Source organism: Bos taurus, chromosome 7, assembly GCF_002263795.3.
Source record: "Bos taurus isolate L1 Dominette 01449 registration number 42190680 breed Hereford chromosome 7, ARS-UCD2.0, whole genome shotgun sequence".
Taxonomy (NCBI): domain Eukaryota; kingdom Metazoa; phylum Chordata; class Mammalia; order Artiodactyla; family Bovidae; genus Bos; species Bos taurus.
The window spans coordinates 1,708,685-1,728,042 of NC_037334.1; the positions used below are offsets into that span (position 1 = coordinate 1,708,685).

The window sequence follows — 19,358 nt, forward strand, 5'->3', positions numbered from 1 at the left end:
AAGAGGGCTGTCTGTACACTGCTGCCAGAGCAGAGCTGAGGCTGAGGGTCAGACACTCCTGCCCTCTGCTACTCCACTCTCGGCCTCAGCGGGCTAGCTCAGCGCCACACTGGGTCACCTGACCCACACGTCCCTGCTCATAAGTGGCGTGTGCCATTCTGCCCTCCCCAGAATGGTTCAGAAACTTGGCCCAGCTGAGGGTTTAAATGGTCCCCGGAAATGGCCCAGGGCACTTGAATGGGACAATGTGGCCTCTAGCACCTTACCTGGAGGGAAAGGTCTTACTCTGATCATTTAAAAAAAAAAAAAAAGACAACCTTTCTTGGATCTCTTTCTGCCACTTTTCATTTCCTTCATTAGGGCACCTATGATCTAGGTCTAATGTCAAACTGCAGCTGACGGCAGAGAAACCAGAACCAGAGGACCTTGACTCCTCCAGGACCAGTTCAGGCCCTGCTGCTTGTCCGCGCCACCATCTCAGCCTAGACACACAGCTCTGGGCAGCGTTTTCTTATCTGTAAATAAGTGATGGGAGCCAGGAATCAACCACATATTCTCATCTGACTTGTGAGAAAACCTAAGAGCATGCCAATATATGAGCAGGAGCTGACTGACAGCTACGAGCAGTGATTCTTAATAACGTTAATAGTCCAGTACCTTCAGTGCCTTATTTACTTCTTTGATGTCTTCCATCTTCAGCTTTGACCTTAAAAAAGAGAGAAATTCACAGCCTCACTAAGAGGGACTTTCAAGCTCTCATGAAGTAAATCCACAGTTAACTTTTTGGCTTTGTGAGGGCAACAAGACTGTAAGAGAGGAACATGATAACGTGAGTTCTTAAAGAATAACCTCTTTCCACCTTTTTACAATCCCAGAGTCATCTCACTGTATTGGCTCGTGTCTGGGGCGGTCTTGAGGCTGAGCCTCTGGACTGAATCTGGCCCAAGATATATGCTGTTGAGTTGTGGCAGGGTTTAAAAAGGCTTTGAAATAGTTGCAATCATTTAAAAACAGAATGATCTCATAAAAGCCCATGTTTCTAGCTTCTCTGAGCAACTGTTCCCGTCCGTGACATGTGCGAGGGGCAGGTGCACTCCCTCACCAGGTGCGGGACCCCACATCTGTAGGCCTCTCTGCCCCTCTCTTGCTGCCAGCTCTGTCTAGAACAGCCAGGCTCAGGGGGCACGGTAGTTTGTTCTTGTTCCACTCTCATTCATTAACGGAAGAATAATTCCTTAGTTCTCCACATAGAAGACAGGACCGAACATGGTCTAAAATGGCAGAATTAAACCAGATAAAGCAGAACACTACGTGTATGTCAAAGCCCTTTTTTAAAAGCTGAAAGCTTAAACTGTCACCGGATTCGCCTAATCCAAGTGTCAGAGAGGAAGGCTCTGAGTCACAGTTTAGACTTCTAGGGAAGGACGAGGAAACCAAACATCAGAGCCTTTGAAAGAAAACACCCTGTGGCCTGCAGGAATGCTTGCAGGGGCTCCTCCCCTCCCCGCCCGGCTACAGAAGCAGGAGGGCAGACCGACAGGGCCAGAGGCGGCCTGGGACACACAAGAACTTCCCTGGGAAACACAACTTGAGAATCCAGACGTGTGTCTGCAGCTGGGGGAGGCATCTGACAGTGGGCTTTCCCTTCTCTGTCGTCTGGTGGGGGCTTGCATAAAGGAGGGAACGGGGAGAACACACGTCTCGTCTGCAGCGCTGACACCTCGGCTGTGAAGGGCACTGAAGGTGGAGATTGCTAAGGGCAGGGGTGCCTTTCTAAGACCAGACTTTGCTTTTCTGAGGCCTCTGCCTTACTAGGAATGTGTCTCTGACTTCTGCTGTTTGTCCAACGTGAAGAGCACAGGCAGGAGTTAAAAAACGGGGCGAGCCATGTGAGAAGGGGGAGGGCACCCTGAGAATGCCTCCGTCTCTCTAAATACCGCTCGCATCCAAGAAGCAGCAGCACGTCAGCGTCCACAGCTGGTTCTCAGTAGTTTCAGGGAGCCCTCAGAGCTGGCCAGTGCTCTCTGAGAGCTCCCCCCAGGCGGGGGCAGCACATGGCACACTCCACCTGTGGGGGGCAGGCAGCTCTCAGGGGAAGGACCAGTGGCCCTGAGCTGGTCTAGAAAGAGCCGCTGAATGGGAGAGGAGAGCAAATGGGCAGCATCTTCACATTAAACTACCAAAAAGACCACCTCATCAGAGTCATAACATTCTTCTTTATACTTTTGTGGGCTACCGCACTGCTTGAGACCTTCCAACTCTGCAGACAGAAAGCTCCCAAGCTTGTGTACACATGTGCACTACTTGAGTATGTCTGGTTTCCTCTGCTCTGAGCTCCCATCTCTGGTCACGGTGTGTCCTGCACCGGGCCTGAGCCGGGCTCTGCTGCTCACTGAGCCTGCACTGGGACTCAGGTGGGCCGTGAGTCAACCTGGGATCTCTGTGGAGTGACGGGAGAGAGACAGGCTCGTTCCTCTGACAGACAGCCCTGCTGGGGGCCAGGCCCACCTGCGAGGCAAGTGACAGGTAGACACTGACTCCTGATGACTTTTTTTTGCTTAAGCCAGTTTGAACTGGATTTCTGTCACTAGCAACCAAGAGTTGTGACTTGAGGAGAAAAAACTACCCACTTTGTTTAAAAATGCAACAATCACACAAATGGGCAAGTTCCACCACCTGCGGTGTGACCTACCAAACTGTCCAGAGCAACCTGGCAGGACTGAGACATCAGGGAGGAGACCTGTTCAGTCAGAGGGCAGACAGAGCCGCGGGGTGTGCACTCCCGCAGTATCACCCGTCGGAGGCAGACAGGCAGACTCTGGCAGATGCGAGTTTACAGGCTCCAGGGAGGGAAGTGGTCGCCAGACTTGCACTGTGGCGGGCTCACAGTCGCAAGCCACAGCACTCCCTCTGGAGCTAAACACACCACCCTCTTATCACTCATCTGATTCCCCTGGGACACAGACACTCAGTTTGTGACCGTAAGACGTCCGGTCACTAGAAAAGGATGTTCTCGATGAATTAATTAACCCAAACCAGTGCTGTGTCCCTGAAGCCTGACTTCCTGCGCAGGGGGTTCCCCTTGAACAGCTGGCAGGCCTCCCGGATTGCCCTTCCCTGGACAAAAAGGACAGGGTTTGTGGCTCAAGTGACGCAGTGGGCAGGCTGCTGTGACTCTCCAGGGGGAGGTGGGCCCGGTGGCCCTGATGTGGGTGGCAGACAAGGGGAGTGGGTTTCTTACTGGCTGAGGTGCAGACCCATTTCCTGGAGGGCTTGTTCCTGCTCATCACAGATCTTCTGTAACTCTGCCTTCTCGTCCTGGAGCTCCCGCAGCTCCTAAAACAAACCAACCAGATGCCTGACACAGAACTCAAAGTCCTTTTTTTAAAAAAAGGGTTAGTCATCACAATGACAAGCAGGTCGGAATGTTTTTTTTTTTCCTATTTTTTAATTTTGGTCATGTCACATGACATGCAGGGTCTTAGTTCCTTGATACAGGGATTGAACCTTCACCCCTCTGCAGTGGAAGCATGGAGTCTTAGCCACTGGACCACCAGGGAAGTCCCTAGAATGTTTTGCAAGAGCAAGGAACAGTTTTGTTGTATCAATCTCATTCACAACAGGGTTATTTCGAGAAACACTCGTGTGTTTCTCCAGATGGACAACTGGAAGGGAAGCGCTTCATGAATGGCTCTGCAGTGTGGAACGTGGGGCAGGAAACATTCCAAACAGATTTTTGCAAAAAAAGTTTTTTCTGTTTCTATTAGAAGACAGATCTGTATCAGGGAAAGCTAGTTTAGGAATAAACTTTTTTAGAAAGAGCTGGTCAACATTTTCTGAAAATAAATGAGCAAGGCTGATGAAAGCCAAGATCTGGGATCTCCTTCATGGCCCTGAGGATGGCAAGCCCCTCCAGGGGCCCTGAGCCACGGAGCGAAGCTCAGTGGGCACGATGTTGATGACTCTATAAACTGGGGTGAGCACACCTTGAGGACACAGGCTGGCAAGGGCAGAGACGAAGACTCGGAAAAGCAACTTGGTTTTCAGGGCTGATCCCAGGGCAAGCAGTAGGGCTTAAGGCCTGAGTAGGGGGCAGTTCCCACCTCAGCCACCCCCTGGGCCTTCTGCCCCAGAGACTGTTTAACACGGACTCACAAGGGCATGCTAAGGCTTCCTGGTAAGGTTAGATATGCTGTTTTGTTCCTTTTGCAGGCTGTGTGTAATTCAAATCTTAGACCAAAGCATTTTGAAGTGAAGGGGGAGTGTTCCATCATGCAGAACTTTCTAGAAGTCCTTTCCTCCCATCTCTGAGCTTGAGTGGCTCCTGGAAAGCTCTCTCCTCACTAGCAACCCCCACACTGGGCCTAGCAGGCTCTCCCAACAGGGACTCTAGGTACTTCCCAATAGAAATCAAAGGGCTTTTACCTCAGACTGCAGCAGTGCCCATTACTGTGCTCAACAAGACAAAACCCGTGTCTGGGAACTGCTCCAGCGGCACAGGAAGGCCGCCTGGGGTCGCTGCCCAAGCCCTCCTTCCTCTGCTGTCACACCTAGGGCACACAGCCCTTCTCTCTGCTCTTTCACTGTGACGGTCCCTCACACTTCCTGGCAGCTCTGCATGACTGGCCCTGCTTCACCATTCAGTTCTCTAACTGTCACTCTCTTCCCAGGCCACCCTCCACCCCGGTGTGGGGACACGCTCCTGTTTTCTTCTCTTCATAGCCCTCATCACTGAATCTCTGGTTTGCTCGCTGCTTAGGATTTGTCTTTGTCTTTTCTTCCTGAAGCAGAGGCTCCGAGGATGTGGGAACAGTGTCCCAGACCCAGAGCTGATGTGTGCACAGCGGGGACGGACTCTGCAGCCGCCGTGCGTCTCACTTGCTGGCTGGGAGGCTCTTGGGCAGGAGTTTCTGGAGATCTAGAAGCTCTTTTTCTCCCCAAGGCAGTCCACCTTACCTTTTTTAATCCTTCTACTTGTTGTAGCTCTGCTCGGAGTAAAGAGGAAGTGTCTTTCTCATGCTGTAACTCTCGCTGAAGAGCTTGTCTTTGTTCTTTTTCTGATTTCAGCTCTTTCTCTAGACTTGCGCTGTTTTTGCACAGTGAACTTGAGTTAGTCTCAATGAGAGATCTTCATGGAAATGCACAATCCACAACCCAAGTCACCACATCAGAAACAGGGGATTCACAGCAATCTGAACTGTGATGTGAGCATACAGACCCTTCCACAAAGCATAGAAATCAGGCTCCCGCTCCCCTAGGGCCATCTGCACCTCCATAAGAAAGACCAGGAACACGTCAAGGAAAGCAGGCACAGGCACACATTTGATAGTTACACAAATGGGAAGGGAAGAAAAGAGCTCTAACACTTGTGGCTGCACACACAGAACCTACTACTGAGATGGAGACATTTATTCTGCAACATTTATCCTGCTTTTTAAAGAGCCCAGCTAACAGTGGAGGATATTGGGGGGCTCGGGACAAGGAGGAAGCTACTAAGGGGTGGGGGTGAGTTTCAGTTTAATCCTGATGCCTTTCTCACCAGCTGAATAGCCTTGGGGACTATACTGAGCCCCCAAAAAGTCATTTTTCTCATTTGTGAAGCGGGGAATAGACACCTCATCTCTCATCCTAATCCTAGCCTTGCAGGGGTCACCTGTGAAGTGGGACGCTGTCTGCCCCACTTGGGAGATGGCCTCCCCCATCCCTGCCACACCACGAAGCTACATGCTGCCTCCAGGGCTCCTACCACTGCTCGTGCAGCTGGGCAAGCTGCTGCTGCAGGGCGCTGCTCCTCCCGCTGAGCTCCTGCTGCAGCTTGCGGCTCCGCTCCTCGGCCCCCTGCCTCGCCCTCTCTGAGTGCTGTAACCTAGACCGAAGGAACCAAATACTTGTAAGGAAAGGATCACTCCTCACATTTACCATGATTTTTGCATATCCTTGCTGGCTTTCATTTTAAAAAAATTACTATATGATAAAATTGACTCCTTTGTGTATATAATCCTATGAGTCTTTAGCACAGGCATAAATTCATGTAAGCATTACCACAATCCATTCTAACAGGTGACAGAGATTATTTCCATCACCCTGCAAAACACCTTACCACTGCCCCTTTGAGTCACGACACCTCTCCACCCCAAATGTCATATATTAATACACGGAATTATATTTCACACAGCCTTTTGAGACTGGCTTCTTTCTTTCAGCGTATCTTTGAGATCAACCCAAGTTTCTGTGTGTATTAGTGGTTATTCCTTTTTATGCTGGGTAGAATTTCATTGGGTAGATGACCCGTTTATCCATTCTCTTGATGAAAGACATCTGAGTTGCTTCTAGATTTTGGCCATTACGAATAGAGATGCTATAAGCATTTGTGTACAGGTTTTTTTGTGAACATGGGTTTTCACTCCTTTTGGGCAAACAGTCAGCAATGGGATTACTGGATCATATGATAGGAGTATGTTTAGCTTTTTTCAGAGACTCTTTTCCAAAGCACATTCCCACTAGTAATGCATGAGTGCTCCGGTTGCTTTGTAGCCTCACCAGCACCTGGTATTATCATTAAAAACAAAAATTTAGCTGTTCTAATAGGTGTGCAGTGGCATCTCATTGTGATTTTAACATGTACTTCCCTAATGGCTAATGCTGAACAATTTTTAAAAATGGAAATATAGTTGATTTTGGAAGAAAAGTTATGACCAACCTAGACAGCATATTAAAAAGCAGAGACATTACTTTGCTGACAAAGGTCCATCTAGTCAAAGCTGTGGTTTTTCCAATAGTCATGTATGGATGTGAGTGTTGGACTATAAAGAAAGCTGAATGTCAAAGAATTGATGCTTTTGAACTGTGGTGTTGGAGAAGGAAGACCCTTGAGAGTCCCTTGGACTGCAAAGAGATCCAACCAGTCCATCCTAAAGGAAATCAGTCCTGAATATTCATTGGAAGGACTGATGCTGAAACACCAGTACTTTGGCCACCTGATGTGAAGAACTGACTCAGTGGAAAAGACCCTGATGCTGGGAAAGACTGAAGGCAGGAGGAGAAGGGGGTGACAGAGGATGAGATGGTTGGATGGCATCACCGACTCAATGGACATGAGTTTGAGTAAACTCCAGGAGTTGGTGATGGACAGGGAGGCCTGGCGTGCTGGAGTCCATGGGTTCGCAGAGTCAGACACGACTGAGTGACTGAACTGAACTGAACAAGATATTGAATATAGCTCCCTGTGCTATAAGGTATCAGAAAATCACTGTGTTTATCCAGTTTAAAGTGGTATATGTCTATTCATCACTCTCCCAGTTTAGCCCTCCCCACTTTCCCATTTGGTAGCCGTAAGTTTGTTTTTCTGAGTCTGCTTTGTAAATAAGTTCCTTTGTAACATTTTCTTTTTAGATTCCACATATAAGTGATATCATATATTTGTCTTTCTCTAACTTATTGTACTTGGTATGATAATCTCTAGGTTTATCCATGTTGCTCCAAATCAATATTTCATTATTTTTTATGGCTGAGTAATATTCCATTGTATGTATGTACCACATCTTCTTTATCCATTCATTAACTGATGGACATTAAGTTTGCTTCCATGTCTTGGTTATTGTAAATGGTCTGCTATGAACACTGGGGGTGCACATGTCTTTTTGAATTAGAGCTTTCATCTTTTCTGGATATATGCCCAAGAGCGGGACTGCTGGATCATATGGCAACTCTACTTTTAGTTTTTAAAAGAATCTCCATACTGTTTTCCACAGTGGCTGCACCAATTTTTTATTTTCACCAAGTACAGGAGGGTTCCTTTTTCTCCACACCCTTTCCTGCATTTATTTATAGACTTTCCATGTTGGCCATTCTGACTGGTTTGAAATGACACTTTATTGTAGTCTTGATTTGCATTTCTCTAATAATTAGCCATGATGGAGCATCTTTTCATCTGTCTTCTTTGAAGACATGTCTATTTAGGTCTTCTGCTCATTTTTTTTTTAATGCAATAACGTCTCAACTTTTATTGGCCTCCTGCTCTGCAGGGTACACTGCTTCTATTCATTCAATGCCTCAAAACTTCAGGATCTGAGGCTTTAGACACCACTTTGCTTCCACGAGCCTGAGGGTGGTGGTCTTCTGGATGGCTTGCATAGAGTTGCTGCTGTCCAGAGCATCATCAAGACTGAAGTCTTCCCCATCTTCCAGCAGGTGGCAGGAGGTGTTGATCTCAGCCTCTAGCTTGACCTTGATGTTCAGCAGGGCCTCATATTCCTGGGTCTGGCATTACCCCTCTGCCTCAGTCTGGGCTAGCTCTGACTCCAGGTGCAGGAGGACCCCGATGGCCTGCTCCATCTGCATGGCATAGTGGGCCTCCACCTCCCTCAGGCTGTTTTCCAAGCTGGCCTTCAGATTTCTCATGGAGTCCAGGTTGATCTCCAGGGACTAGATGGTGTCTCAGCTCTGAGAAAGTCATCTCAGGAGCTCCTACCTCAGATTGTGTAAAGTGACCACTGTGGTGCTCTCCTTGATCTGCTGGGACCAGTACTGGTCTGGCTCCTCCTGGTTCTCCTGAGCCAGCTCATTGTACAGGGCCCAGTGTCTGCCATGATCTTGTTGAAGTCCTGAGGTTTGAGGGCATCTAATTCTATGGTAACCCAAGTTCCTCCTCATGGTTCTTCTTCATGAAAAGCAGCTCCTGCTTGAGAGCCTCAATCTCAGTCTCCAGCTGCGGCCGGTGACACAGGTGTCATCAATAACCTGAGAAGTCTGTGGATGTCACTTTCAACAGACTGGTGCATGGCCAGCTCTGTCTCATACTTGACTCTGAAGTCATCAGCAGCAAGATGAGATGGGGCATTGTCAATCTGTAGAATGATGCAGGCATTGGCCACAGAATTTGGAAAAATCTGAGCCCCTAGGTCCTCAATGGTCTTCAAGTAATGCCCCCCACCCCACTTCCCTGTCTCCTGAGAAACCTATATGCAGGTCTAGAAGCAACAGTTAGAACCAGACATGGAACAACTGATTGATTCCAAATCAGGAAAGGAGTGTGACAAGGCTGTATACTGTCACCCTGATTATTTAACTTATATGCTAGGCTGGATGAATCACAAGGTGGAGTCAAGACTGCTGGGAGAAATATCAATAACCTCAGATATGCAGATGATTCCACCCTACTGGCAGAAAGTAAAGAGGAACTAAAGAGCCTCTTGAAAGAAGAGAGTGAAAAAGCTGGCTTGAAAAAGATTAGAAAAACTAAGATCATGGCATCCAGTCCCATCACTTCATGGCAAATAGAGGGGAAAAAGTTGAAGACAGATTTTATTTTCTTGGGCTCCAAAACCACTGTGGATGGTGATGCAGCCATGAAGTTAAAAGATGCTTGCTTCTTGGAAGGAAAGCTATGAGCAACCTAGACAGTGTATTAGAAAGTAGGGACATCACTTTGCTGACAAAGGTCTGTATAGTCAAAGCTATGGTTTTTCCAGTTGTCATATATGGATGTGAGAGTTGGACCATAAAGAAAGCTGAGCACCAAAGAACTGATGCCTTTGAACTGTGGTGTTGGAGGAGACTCTTGAGTCCCTTGGACTGCAAAGAGATCAAACCAGACCATTCTAAAGGAAATCAGTCCTGAATATTCATTGGAAGGACTGATGCTGAAGCTGAAGCTCCAATACTTTGGCCACCTGATGCAAAGAGCAGACTCATTGGAACAGACCCTGATGCTGGGAAGAATCGAATGCAAAAGGAGATGGGGGCAGCAGAGGGTGAGATGGCTAGACAGATAGCATCACTGACTCAATGGACATGAATTTGACAAACTCCAGGAAATAATAGAGGACAGTGCTACAGTCTGTTGGGGTTGCAAAGAGTTGGACATGACTTATTAGCAACTGAACAACAACAACTCACATTTAAGTCTTAAAACCATTTTGAGTTTATTTTTGCATATAGTGTGAGGGAGTGTTCTGACTTCACTGATTTACATGAGGCTGTCCAGCTTTGCCAACACCTGCTGAACAGACCATCTTTTCTCCATTGTATATTCTAGCCTCCTTTGTCAAAGATTAATTGACATAGGTGTGTGGGTTTATTTTTGGTCTCTCTATTCTGTCCATTGATCCAGGTCTGTTTTTGTGCCAATACCATACTGTTTTGACTACTATCACTTTGTAGTATTGTCTGAAGTCTGGGAGGGTTACTTCTCCAGCTTTGTTCTTTTCCCTCAGGATGGCTTTGGCATCCAGGGTCTTTCATGGTTGCATATAAATTTTAGGATTATTTGTTGTAGTTCTGTGAAAAATGTCATAGGTAATTTGATAGGGATCACATTAAGTCTATAGGTTGCTTTGGGTTGTATGGTCATTTTAACTGTATTACTTCTTCCAATCCAAGAACGTGGGATATCTTTACATTTCCTTGAATCATCTTCAAAGTCTTTCACCTCCTTGGTTAGGTTTATCCCTAGGGTTTTTTTTTTTTTGGATGTGATGTTAAACAGCAATTTTTTTTTTTTCTTTTTCTGATATATCATAGTTAGTCTTAAGAAATCCAACAGATTTCTTGACTGCCTTTTTGTGTGCTTATTTGCCCTCCATATGTCCTATTTGATGCAGGGTCTTTTCAAGCCTTTTGTCTGTGTTAGACTGGAGTGTTCATTGAGTTTTGAGAGTTCTTTATATATTCTGGATATGAGTCCTTTGTCAGATATGGGATTTTTATTCTCTTAGCTGTGTCTTCCACTGAACAAAAGCTTTAAATTTTGAGGAAGTCCAATTTATCAAGTTTTTCTCTTATGAACAGAGCTTTTATGTCACATCTAAGAATTCTTTGTCTAACCCAAGGCCACAAAGATTTTTCTCTTATGTTTTCTTCTAAAAGTTTTTAGTTTTAAGTTTTACATGTAGATTCATGATTCATTTTAATTTTTATATAAAGGTATGGTCTAAATTGAGGTTCATTTTTTGGCTTATGGATACCCAATTGTTTCCAAAACCATGTATTGAAAAAAAACTATCCTTTCTCCATTGAAATGCCTTTGTACCTTTGTTAAAAAAAAAACAGTCACCTATATTTGTATGAGTCTATTTTTTTTTTAACTGTATTCTGATCCCTTACTGACCTGCTATTTATTTATTTAACTTTTATTTTTTGGTCATGCTGTGCAGCACGCAGGATCTTAGTTCCCTGACCAGGGATCAAACCTCTGCCCCTTGCAACGGAAGTGCAGAGTCTTATCCACTGGACTGCCAGGGAAGTCCCTGACCTGATTTAAATGTGAGCTCAGTGGATAGTTCTGACTCCCTGAGATGTCAAAGTGATATAGTAGCCCAAAAGTTGAATAACTGAATACACGCTTAGGCAAAACTAGGGAATCCAGTCCCCTTTCCGGGCAAGACTAAAGACCTGAAGGAAAGTCATTCCAACTTGTCTATACTTTTGAGAGAGACTCTGAGTAAGTCTGCAGGCCCAGACAATGCCTAGTACCTTCTAGGGAATATCTGCCAGGAGGAAGTTTACCTTTCTTCCACTTGTTTCATGCTGGACATGACTTGATTGGCTTTTTCTTCAAAAGATGTAATGACTTCATTCTTCTGTTGTAAACTGCTCTCGGCATTCTATAAAAGCAAGGAAAGAGGTCATTTTCTGCTTCTGTCTCACCCCCCTGCCTGTTCTGGATTACAAGAGGGTTCAACTGTTCTCTTTGTACTTTTTAAATAATACTTTCAAGAGTGTTTCATTAATTGCGGCTCTTCACTACAGCCCTGGAAGACAAACTAGGTCAACGCTCCCAGTGTCATCAACATAAAGAAAGGCAGAGGGGGAATTTCCTAGTAGTCCAGCGGTTAGGACTTGGCGTTTTCACTGCTGTGGCCTGGGTTCAGTCCCTAATTAGGGAATTAAGATCCTGCAACCTCGCAGAGCGGTGGAAAAAAGGCAGAGAGGGAGGTAATGAAGCTCTGTGTTTGAACAGGCCAAGTCCCTTTTTGAAAAGGAACTTCAGAGTCAGATCTGACTCAACATTGCTGAGCCTTCTCATATGCCAGGCACCTCCATGAGTTTACGTGAGTCTTGCAGGGTTCTCATGGCGGGCATTGTGAGCCCCCACTTCAATGAGCCTGGTGGGCTGCTGTCTATGGGGTCGCACAGAGTCGGACACGACTGAAGCGACTTGGCAGCAACTTCTCTGAGCAAGAGACGGAGGCTCAGAAGGAGAAAGCAGCTGGGTAAAGGTTACAGCACAAATGTGGTGCAGCTGGGTTCGTACCCCCACCCATGTGACTTTCTCAACCCAAGCTTTCAACTGTGGCAGATGCTGAGTGACCAGGAGGCAGCAAAAAAAACAAAACAACCAAACATGTTTCTGTGTGTCTACAAGAGACACTCTTAAATACAAGGCAACAGAAAGACTGAAGACAGAAAGAAGTACTGATACATTCCTAGGAATACATAGACTGTATTTTCTGGCTTTAATGTAATAAAACTAGATGTAAGCAACTAAAGAATAGCTGAACACCTCACATCTGGAAATGGAGTAGAATATTACTAAAGTACATTGAGCTAAAAAAATCAGAAGAGAAATTATGAAATACTTAGAGCTGAAAGACATTGAAAACACTGCAGTATTTCATTACTGAAGATGCATCCTAATTTTATATACCACTAAGAAAGGAAAAGACTGCTACTTGAAACATGTCATGACACTGACTATAAGACGTGTCTTAATTTCAGAGATGATTGATAAGAAAAATATGATTTTTATTGGGTTGGCCAATAAGGTACTTTGGTTTTTAGGTAAGAAATAAAAGACATATTTTTCATTTTCAACAAGAACTTTATTGAACAACATGCTATTTTGTTCCACTACCTCCTGCCATTTTCCAGGCAACTTCATATTCCATCTTCCCCAAACTTTTTATCTTTTTGAGCAAAGAAGTGTTGCAGGTGCCTTTTACATTCTTCCAAGTAACTGAATTTTTTTCCATGAAGAGAATTTTGTAAAGATTTAAATAAATGGAAATCTGAAGGTGCAGTGTCTGGTGAATACAGTGCACAAATCAGAACTTCGCAGCCAGGGACTTCCCTGATGATCCAGGGGCTGAAAGCCCACTGCAGGGGGCCCAGGTTCGATCCCTGGTCAGGGAACTAGATCCCACACGCTGCAACTAAAGATCCTGCATGCCACAATTAAGACTTGGCACAGCCAAATGAATAAATAAAACCAAACAAAACCCTATCTTTTTTTTTTTTTTAAAGAAGAACTTCCCAGCCAAGCTGTAACAGTTTTTGTCTGGTCATCAAAGAAACATGTGGTCTTGTGTTATCCTGATGGAAGACTATGCGTTTTCTGTTGACTAATTCTGGACAGTTTTCATCAACAGCTGCATTCAGTTGGTCTAATTGGGAGCAGTATTTATTAGAATTAATTGTTTGGTTTTTCTGGAAGGAGCTCATAATAGAGGACTCCCTTCTAATCCCACCATATATATAACATCACCTTCTTTGGATGAAGACCTGCCTTTGGCGAGGTTGGTGGTAGTTCATTTTGCTCACCCCATGATCTCTTCTATTCTATATTATTGTACAGTATCCACTTTTCGTTGCCCTTCACGATTTGTTTTTAAAAAGGAATGTTTTTATTACGTTTCAGAAGAGAACGACATGTGGAAATATGGTCAAGAAGGTTTATTTCGCTTATGTGGAACCCAAGCCATTCAAATGATTAACATAACCAAGGGGGTGCAAATAATTTTCAACACTTAATTTGGATATTTTGAGTATGTCAGCTATCTCTCATGTAATTTAACACTGATTATTGTCAGTTGATGTCTTGATTTAACCTCTATTGACTTCAACAGGTCCATCTGACTGGGGAGCATCATCCAGCAAGAAATCTCCAACAGCAAACTTCACAAACCACTTCTGACACAGTTGACCAGCACTTTCTCCACACACTGCACACATACATTTTTTTGCATTTCAGTTGCATTTTTACCTTCCTTGAAATAATAAATAACAATATGCCAAAAATGCTTTTTCCCTTCCATCTTCAATATTAAAATAGCTTTACAAAAATTCACCAATTTTGCGAAGTTTTTTGAAAATGCAGGCTGCTATAACAACTGTCATGATACAATCTAACAAAACTGTTTTGAATGAAGTTAAAGACTAAATGTTGCAAGAGCTGTCTTACGGAAAAAACCAAACAAACCTTTTGGCCAACCCAATCAATGAAATACTTTTCTCAAAATGTGAGTGCCATAGCTAAAGCAGTGCAGTGAAGTGAAGTCGCTGAGTCATGTCCAACTCTTTGTGATCCCATGGACTGTAGCCCACCAGGCTCCTGTCTATGGGTACCAGGCAAGAATACTGGAGTGGGTTGCCATTTCCTTCTCCAGGGGATCTTCCCGATCCAGGGATCAAACCCAGGTCCACGCACTACAGGCAGACTCTTTGCCATCTGAGCCATTGGGGAAGCCTAGCTAAAATAGTACTTGTGGGCAATTTTAAACTTTAAATAAAATATTTAATGAAATTAAAAAAAATAAAACAGATGAGCTAAGTACGCATTTCAGAAGCTGAAAATGAGCCACAGAGTAAACCCTAAGAAATAAGAAAGAATATAATAAAAGTGAAGGTAGAGATCAATGAAATAAGAAACAATAACTGTACACAATAAGGAATATTAGAAAACAAGCCAGTTCTTTGAAAAGAACAGACACAATTCTGGCAAGATTAGATAAGGAAGAAAGACAGAAAATGCAATAAGAAAACACTGAAAGAGATTTTAAAATTCTGCAAAAGAATATTATAAACAATTATGAGCTAGAACACTTGAAAACCTAAATAAAACAAGACACATTTTGGGAAAAAGTATAAAATATACCAAAATTGGTCTGAGAAGAAATGGAAAATACGAATAAACCACTAAGCATTCAATAAATTGAAATGGCAGTCATAGTCTCCTTAAGCCAAAAAGCCCAGCCCAGATGAATGGGATTCTCATAACATGGATGGGATTCTCAAAACTTTTGGAGAATAAATACTTGCTATCTTATAAGAGTTATTTCTAAGAAAGAGAACAGGAAACCTTATTTTACAGTATCAGTCCAACCATGATTTTGAAGCCAAATAAGGTTAGTAATAGGAAAGAAAGTTAGAGGTCTGTCTCATGTATAAACATACACATTAGCTACATATTTAAATATATCACAATCAGGTAGGAATCCAGGAACGTTAATCTATAAATTGCCACATAAATAAGGGAGAAAAAGAACTGTTCTATCACAATAGATAAAATGCAAAAAAGCCTAAGACATTTAATATTTATTTATGAGAAAAATCTCTGAGTAAACAAGAAATAAAGAACAACTTCATGGACTTCTCTGGGGGTCCAGTGGTTAAGAATCTGCCTGAAAATGCAGGAGACATGGGTTCCATCCCTGATCACGGAAAATCGCTCATGCCATGAGCAACTAAACCCGAGCACCACAACTGCTGAGCCTGTGCTCTAGAGCCCACGCACTGCAGCTACTGAAGCCCACAAGCCCTGTGCTCCACGACGAGAAGCCACTGCAGTGAGAAGCCTGTGTGGGACAATCAGAGCAGCCTCTGCTCCATGCAGCGAGAGGGAGCCCATGCACAGAACGTAAATAAATTAAAAAAAAAAAGAACTTCTTTAATTCAGTAAAGATTATACACCAACCATCTAGTAAGCATTATTCTTGATGGGGAAATCTTTTTTAAAAATAATTTTATTTATTTATTTTTGGCTGTGCTCAGTCTTTGTTGGTGTGTGGGTTTTCCTCTAGTTGCAGAGAACAGGGGCTACTCTCTAGCTGCGGAGCACAGGCTCTAGAGTGTGTGGACTTCAGTAGCTGTGGCTCCCAGGCTCTAGTGCACAGGCTTAATAGTTGTGGCACGCGGGCTTAGTTGCTCCAAGGCATGTGGGATATTTCCCAATCAGGGATGGAACGTGTGTTTCCTGCATTGGCAGGCGGATTCTTTACCACTGAGCCACCAGGGAAGGCCTGATGGAGAAAATTTTGCATGCATTACTTTTAAGATCAGAATCACAAGTCTGCTCACTATTTCCATTCCTGTTTAATGTAGTCATGGAGGCCAGTGCTAAAAGAAACAAAAAATAATGGGCACAAGACTTGAGAGTGAAGAGACTAAACTGTCTTTATTTGCCTACAATATGATTAATTACAACCAACAAGATCAACAGACAAACTATCAGAACCAGGTGGTGGGCAAGGTTGTCAAATGCAAGATCAACCTATAAAGCACAAAAGCACTTCTCTATATTAGTAAGACCTCACTAGAAGACGCGGCCAAAATAAGGAAACAACCACGCTACCATCAAGAACTAGACAGAATCGAGGGGCTCACCTGGAGAAAATGCAACTCTTATGGAATAAAAAGGACAAAAGGAGAGTAAGCTTTGAATTCAATATAATTCCCACTTAGGAAATTCAGCTGGAGTTTAAAAAAAGGAAGTTTATATTTTATTCTAAAATATTTATCAAGAATCAGACTACACTCAAAGTTACAGTAACCAAAGCAGCATGATGCTGGCACAAAATCAGACAGAGATCAATGGAACAGGAGAGAAAGCCCAGAAATAAACCCATGCGCTTACGGTCAATTAACTTACAGCAAAGGAGGCAAGAAAATGGAGAAAAGAACTGTCTCTTCAACAAGCGGTGCTGGGAAAGTGCATAGCTACATGTAAAAGAATGAAAATAGAACATTTTCTGACACTATATACAAAGAAAAACTCAAAATGGATTAAAGATCAAGGCAGAACACTGGAAAACATAGGCAGAACACTGACATAAATTGCAGCAATAGTTTTTTGGATCCATCTCTTAGAGAAATGGAAACAAAAGTGAAAATGAACAAATGTGACCTAATTAAACTTATACGCTTTTGCACAGCAAAGGAAACCATACACAAAATGAAAAGACAACCTATGGAATGAGAGAAAATATTTGCTAATGATGTGATCAACAGAGGGATTTTGAAAATATACCAACAGCCAGCTTTACAGTTGCTGTTCAGTCCCTAAGTTGTGGCCGACTTTGTGACCCCATGGACTGCAGCATGCCAGGCTTCCCTGTCCTTCACTGTCTCCTGGAGTTTGCTCAGATTCACGTCCATTGAGTCAGTGATGCTATTTAACCATCTCTTTCTCTGCTGCCCCCTTCTCTTTCTGCCTTCAATCTTTCCCAGCATCAGGATCTTTTCCAATGAGTTGGCTCTCCACATCAGGTGGCCAAAGTACTGGAGCTTCAGCTTCAACATTTATGTTTCCTCTTTGTGGCTTGCCTGTTCATATTTTTTGTCCCTTTTCTTTTGGATTTCCTATCTTTCCCTTGTTGATGAGCAGTAATTCCATGTATAGTCTAAATATTAGTCTTTTACTGGTCTACAGATTGTAAGTATCTTCTCCTAGTCATCTACTATCCTTAAGTCCCTAGTTTTGACACAGTCTAACGTGTTGATTTTTCACATATGGTTTGCACTTTGGAGGTTTTGTTTTAGAAACATTCTCATGCTTAGGTGACAAAGATATTCAACACTAGTTTACTCAACCTTTCACATTTAGGTTTGTAATGTATCAAGAGTTAACTTTTGTATATGGCATTACCTAGGGATCCAGTCTTCTTCCAATGAATAGTCAGGGTTGATTTCCTTTAGGATTCACTGGTTTGATCTCCTAGCAGTCCAAGGGACTCTCAAGAGTCTTCTCTAGCATTGCAGTTTGAAAGCATCAATTCTTTGGCACTCAGTTTATGGTCCAACTATCACATCTGTACATGACTACTGGAAAACCAGAGCTTTGACTATATGGACTTTTGTCGGCAAAGTGATGTCTTTGCTTTTTAATATGCTGTCTAGATTTGTCACAGTTTTCAAGAAGCAAGCATCTTTTTAATTTCATGGCTGCAGTCACTATCTATCTGTGGTGATTTTGGAGCCCAACAAAAAATCTGTCACTGTTTCCACTGTTTTCCCACTTATTTGTCATGAAGTGATGGGCCTGGATGCCATGATCTTTGTTTTTTGAATGCTGAGTTCTTTTAAAAAAAATTAATTTATTTAAGGAGGCTAATTACAATATTGTGGTGGCTTTTGCCATACATCAACATGAATGAGCCACAGGAAAGGGGGCTTGGGATGGGGGCAACACATGTGCACCTGCGGCTGAATGTTGAGTTTTAAGCCAGCTTTTTCACTCTCCTCTTTCACTTTTATCAAGAGGCTCTTTAGTTCCTCTTCACTTTCTGCATTAGAGTGGTATCATCTGCATATCTGAGGCTGTTGATATTTCTCGTGGAAATCTTGACTCCAGCTTGTGATTCATCCAGCCCAGCATTTTCCAAGATGTACTCTGCATAGAAGTTAAATAAACAGAGTGACAATACCCAGCCTTGTTGTACTCCTTTCCCAATTTGGAACCAGTTATTCCACGTCAGGTTCTAACTGTGGATTCTTGACCTGCATACAGATTTCTCAGGAGGCATGTAAAGTATTCTGCTATTCCCAGCTCTTTAAGAATTTCCCAGTCTGTTGTGATCTACAAAGTCAAAGTCTTTGGAGTAGTCAATAAAGCAGAATTAGATGTTTTTCTGGAATTTCCTTGCTTTCTCTGGGATCCAATGAATGTTGGCAATTTGATCTTTGGTTCCTCTCTCTTTTCTAAACCCGGCTTGTACATCTGGAAGTTCTCAATTCATGTACTGCTGAAGCTTAGCTTCATGGATTTTGAGCATAACCTTACTAGCTTGCAAAATGAGCACAACTGACTGGTAGTTTGAACATTCTTTGGCATTGCCCTTCTCTGGGATTGGAATGAAAACTGACCTTTTCTAGTCTTGTGGCCAATGTTGACATATTGAGTACAACACTTTTACAGCATCATCTTTTAAGATTTTAAATAGCTCAGCTGGAATTCCACCACCTCCACTAGCTTTGTTTGTAGTGCTAAGGCCCACTTGACTTCATATTCCAGGGTGTCTGGCTTGAGGTTAGTGACCATACCATCATGGTTATCGTGGTCATGAAGATCTTTTTTTGTATAGTTCTTCTGTGTATTCTTGCCACCTCTTCTTAACCTCTTTTGGCTCTGTTAGGTCCTTACTGTTTCTGTCCTTTATCGTGCCTATCCTTGCATGAAATATTCCCTTGATATTTCCAATTTTCTTGAAGTGTTCTTTAATCTTTCCCATTCTGTTGTTTTCCTCTACTTTGCATTGTTTATTGAAGAAAGCCTTCTTATCTCTTGATTCATAAAAAACTTACATAGCTTAATATCAAAAAACCAAACAACCCAATCGAAAAATGGGCAGAAGACCTAATTAGAC

The 19,358-nt window shown here is 43.4% G+C and overlaps 1 protein-coding gene and 1 pseudogene across 2 annotated transcripts in view; both read right to left on the reverse strand.

Moving 5' to 3' along the window:
* Positions 1–19,358, reverse strand: part of RUFY1 (RUN and FYVE domain containing 1) — a 66,533-nt gene that overhangs the window by 2,630 nt on the left and 44,545 nt on the right. For both annotated transcript variants that reach the window (XM_002688485.6, XM_005208390.4), the window contains exons 12-16: positions 11,506–11,603; positions 5,747–5,866; positions 4,957–5,086; positions 3,242–3,336; positions 658–706 (exon numbers count right to left, since the gene is read on the reverse strand). In XM_002688485.6, the coding sequence (XP_002688531.1) occupies positions 658–706; positions 3,242–3,336; positions 4,957–5,086; positions 5,747–5,866; positions 11,506–11,603 (492 nt within the window). The remainder of the gene's footprint in view (positions 1–657; positions 707–3,241; positions 3,337–4,956; positions 5,087–5,746; positions 5,867–11,505; positions 11,604–19,358) is intronic.
* Positions 5,877–10,013, reverse strand: LOC132345851 (keratin, type I cytoskeletal 18-like; annotated as a pseudogene).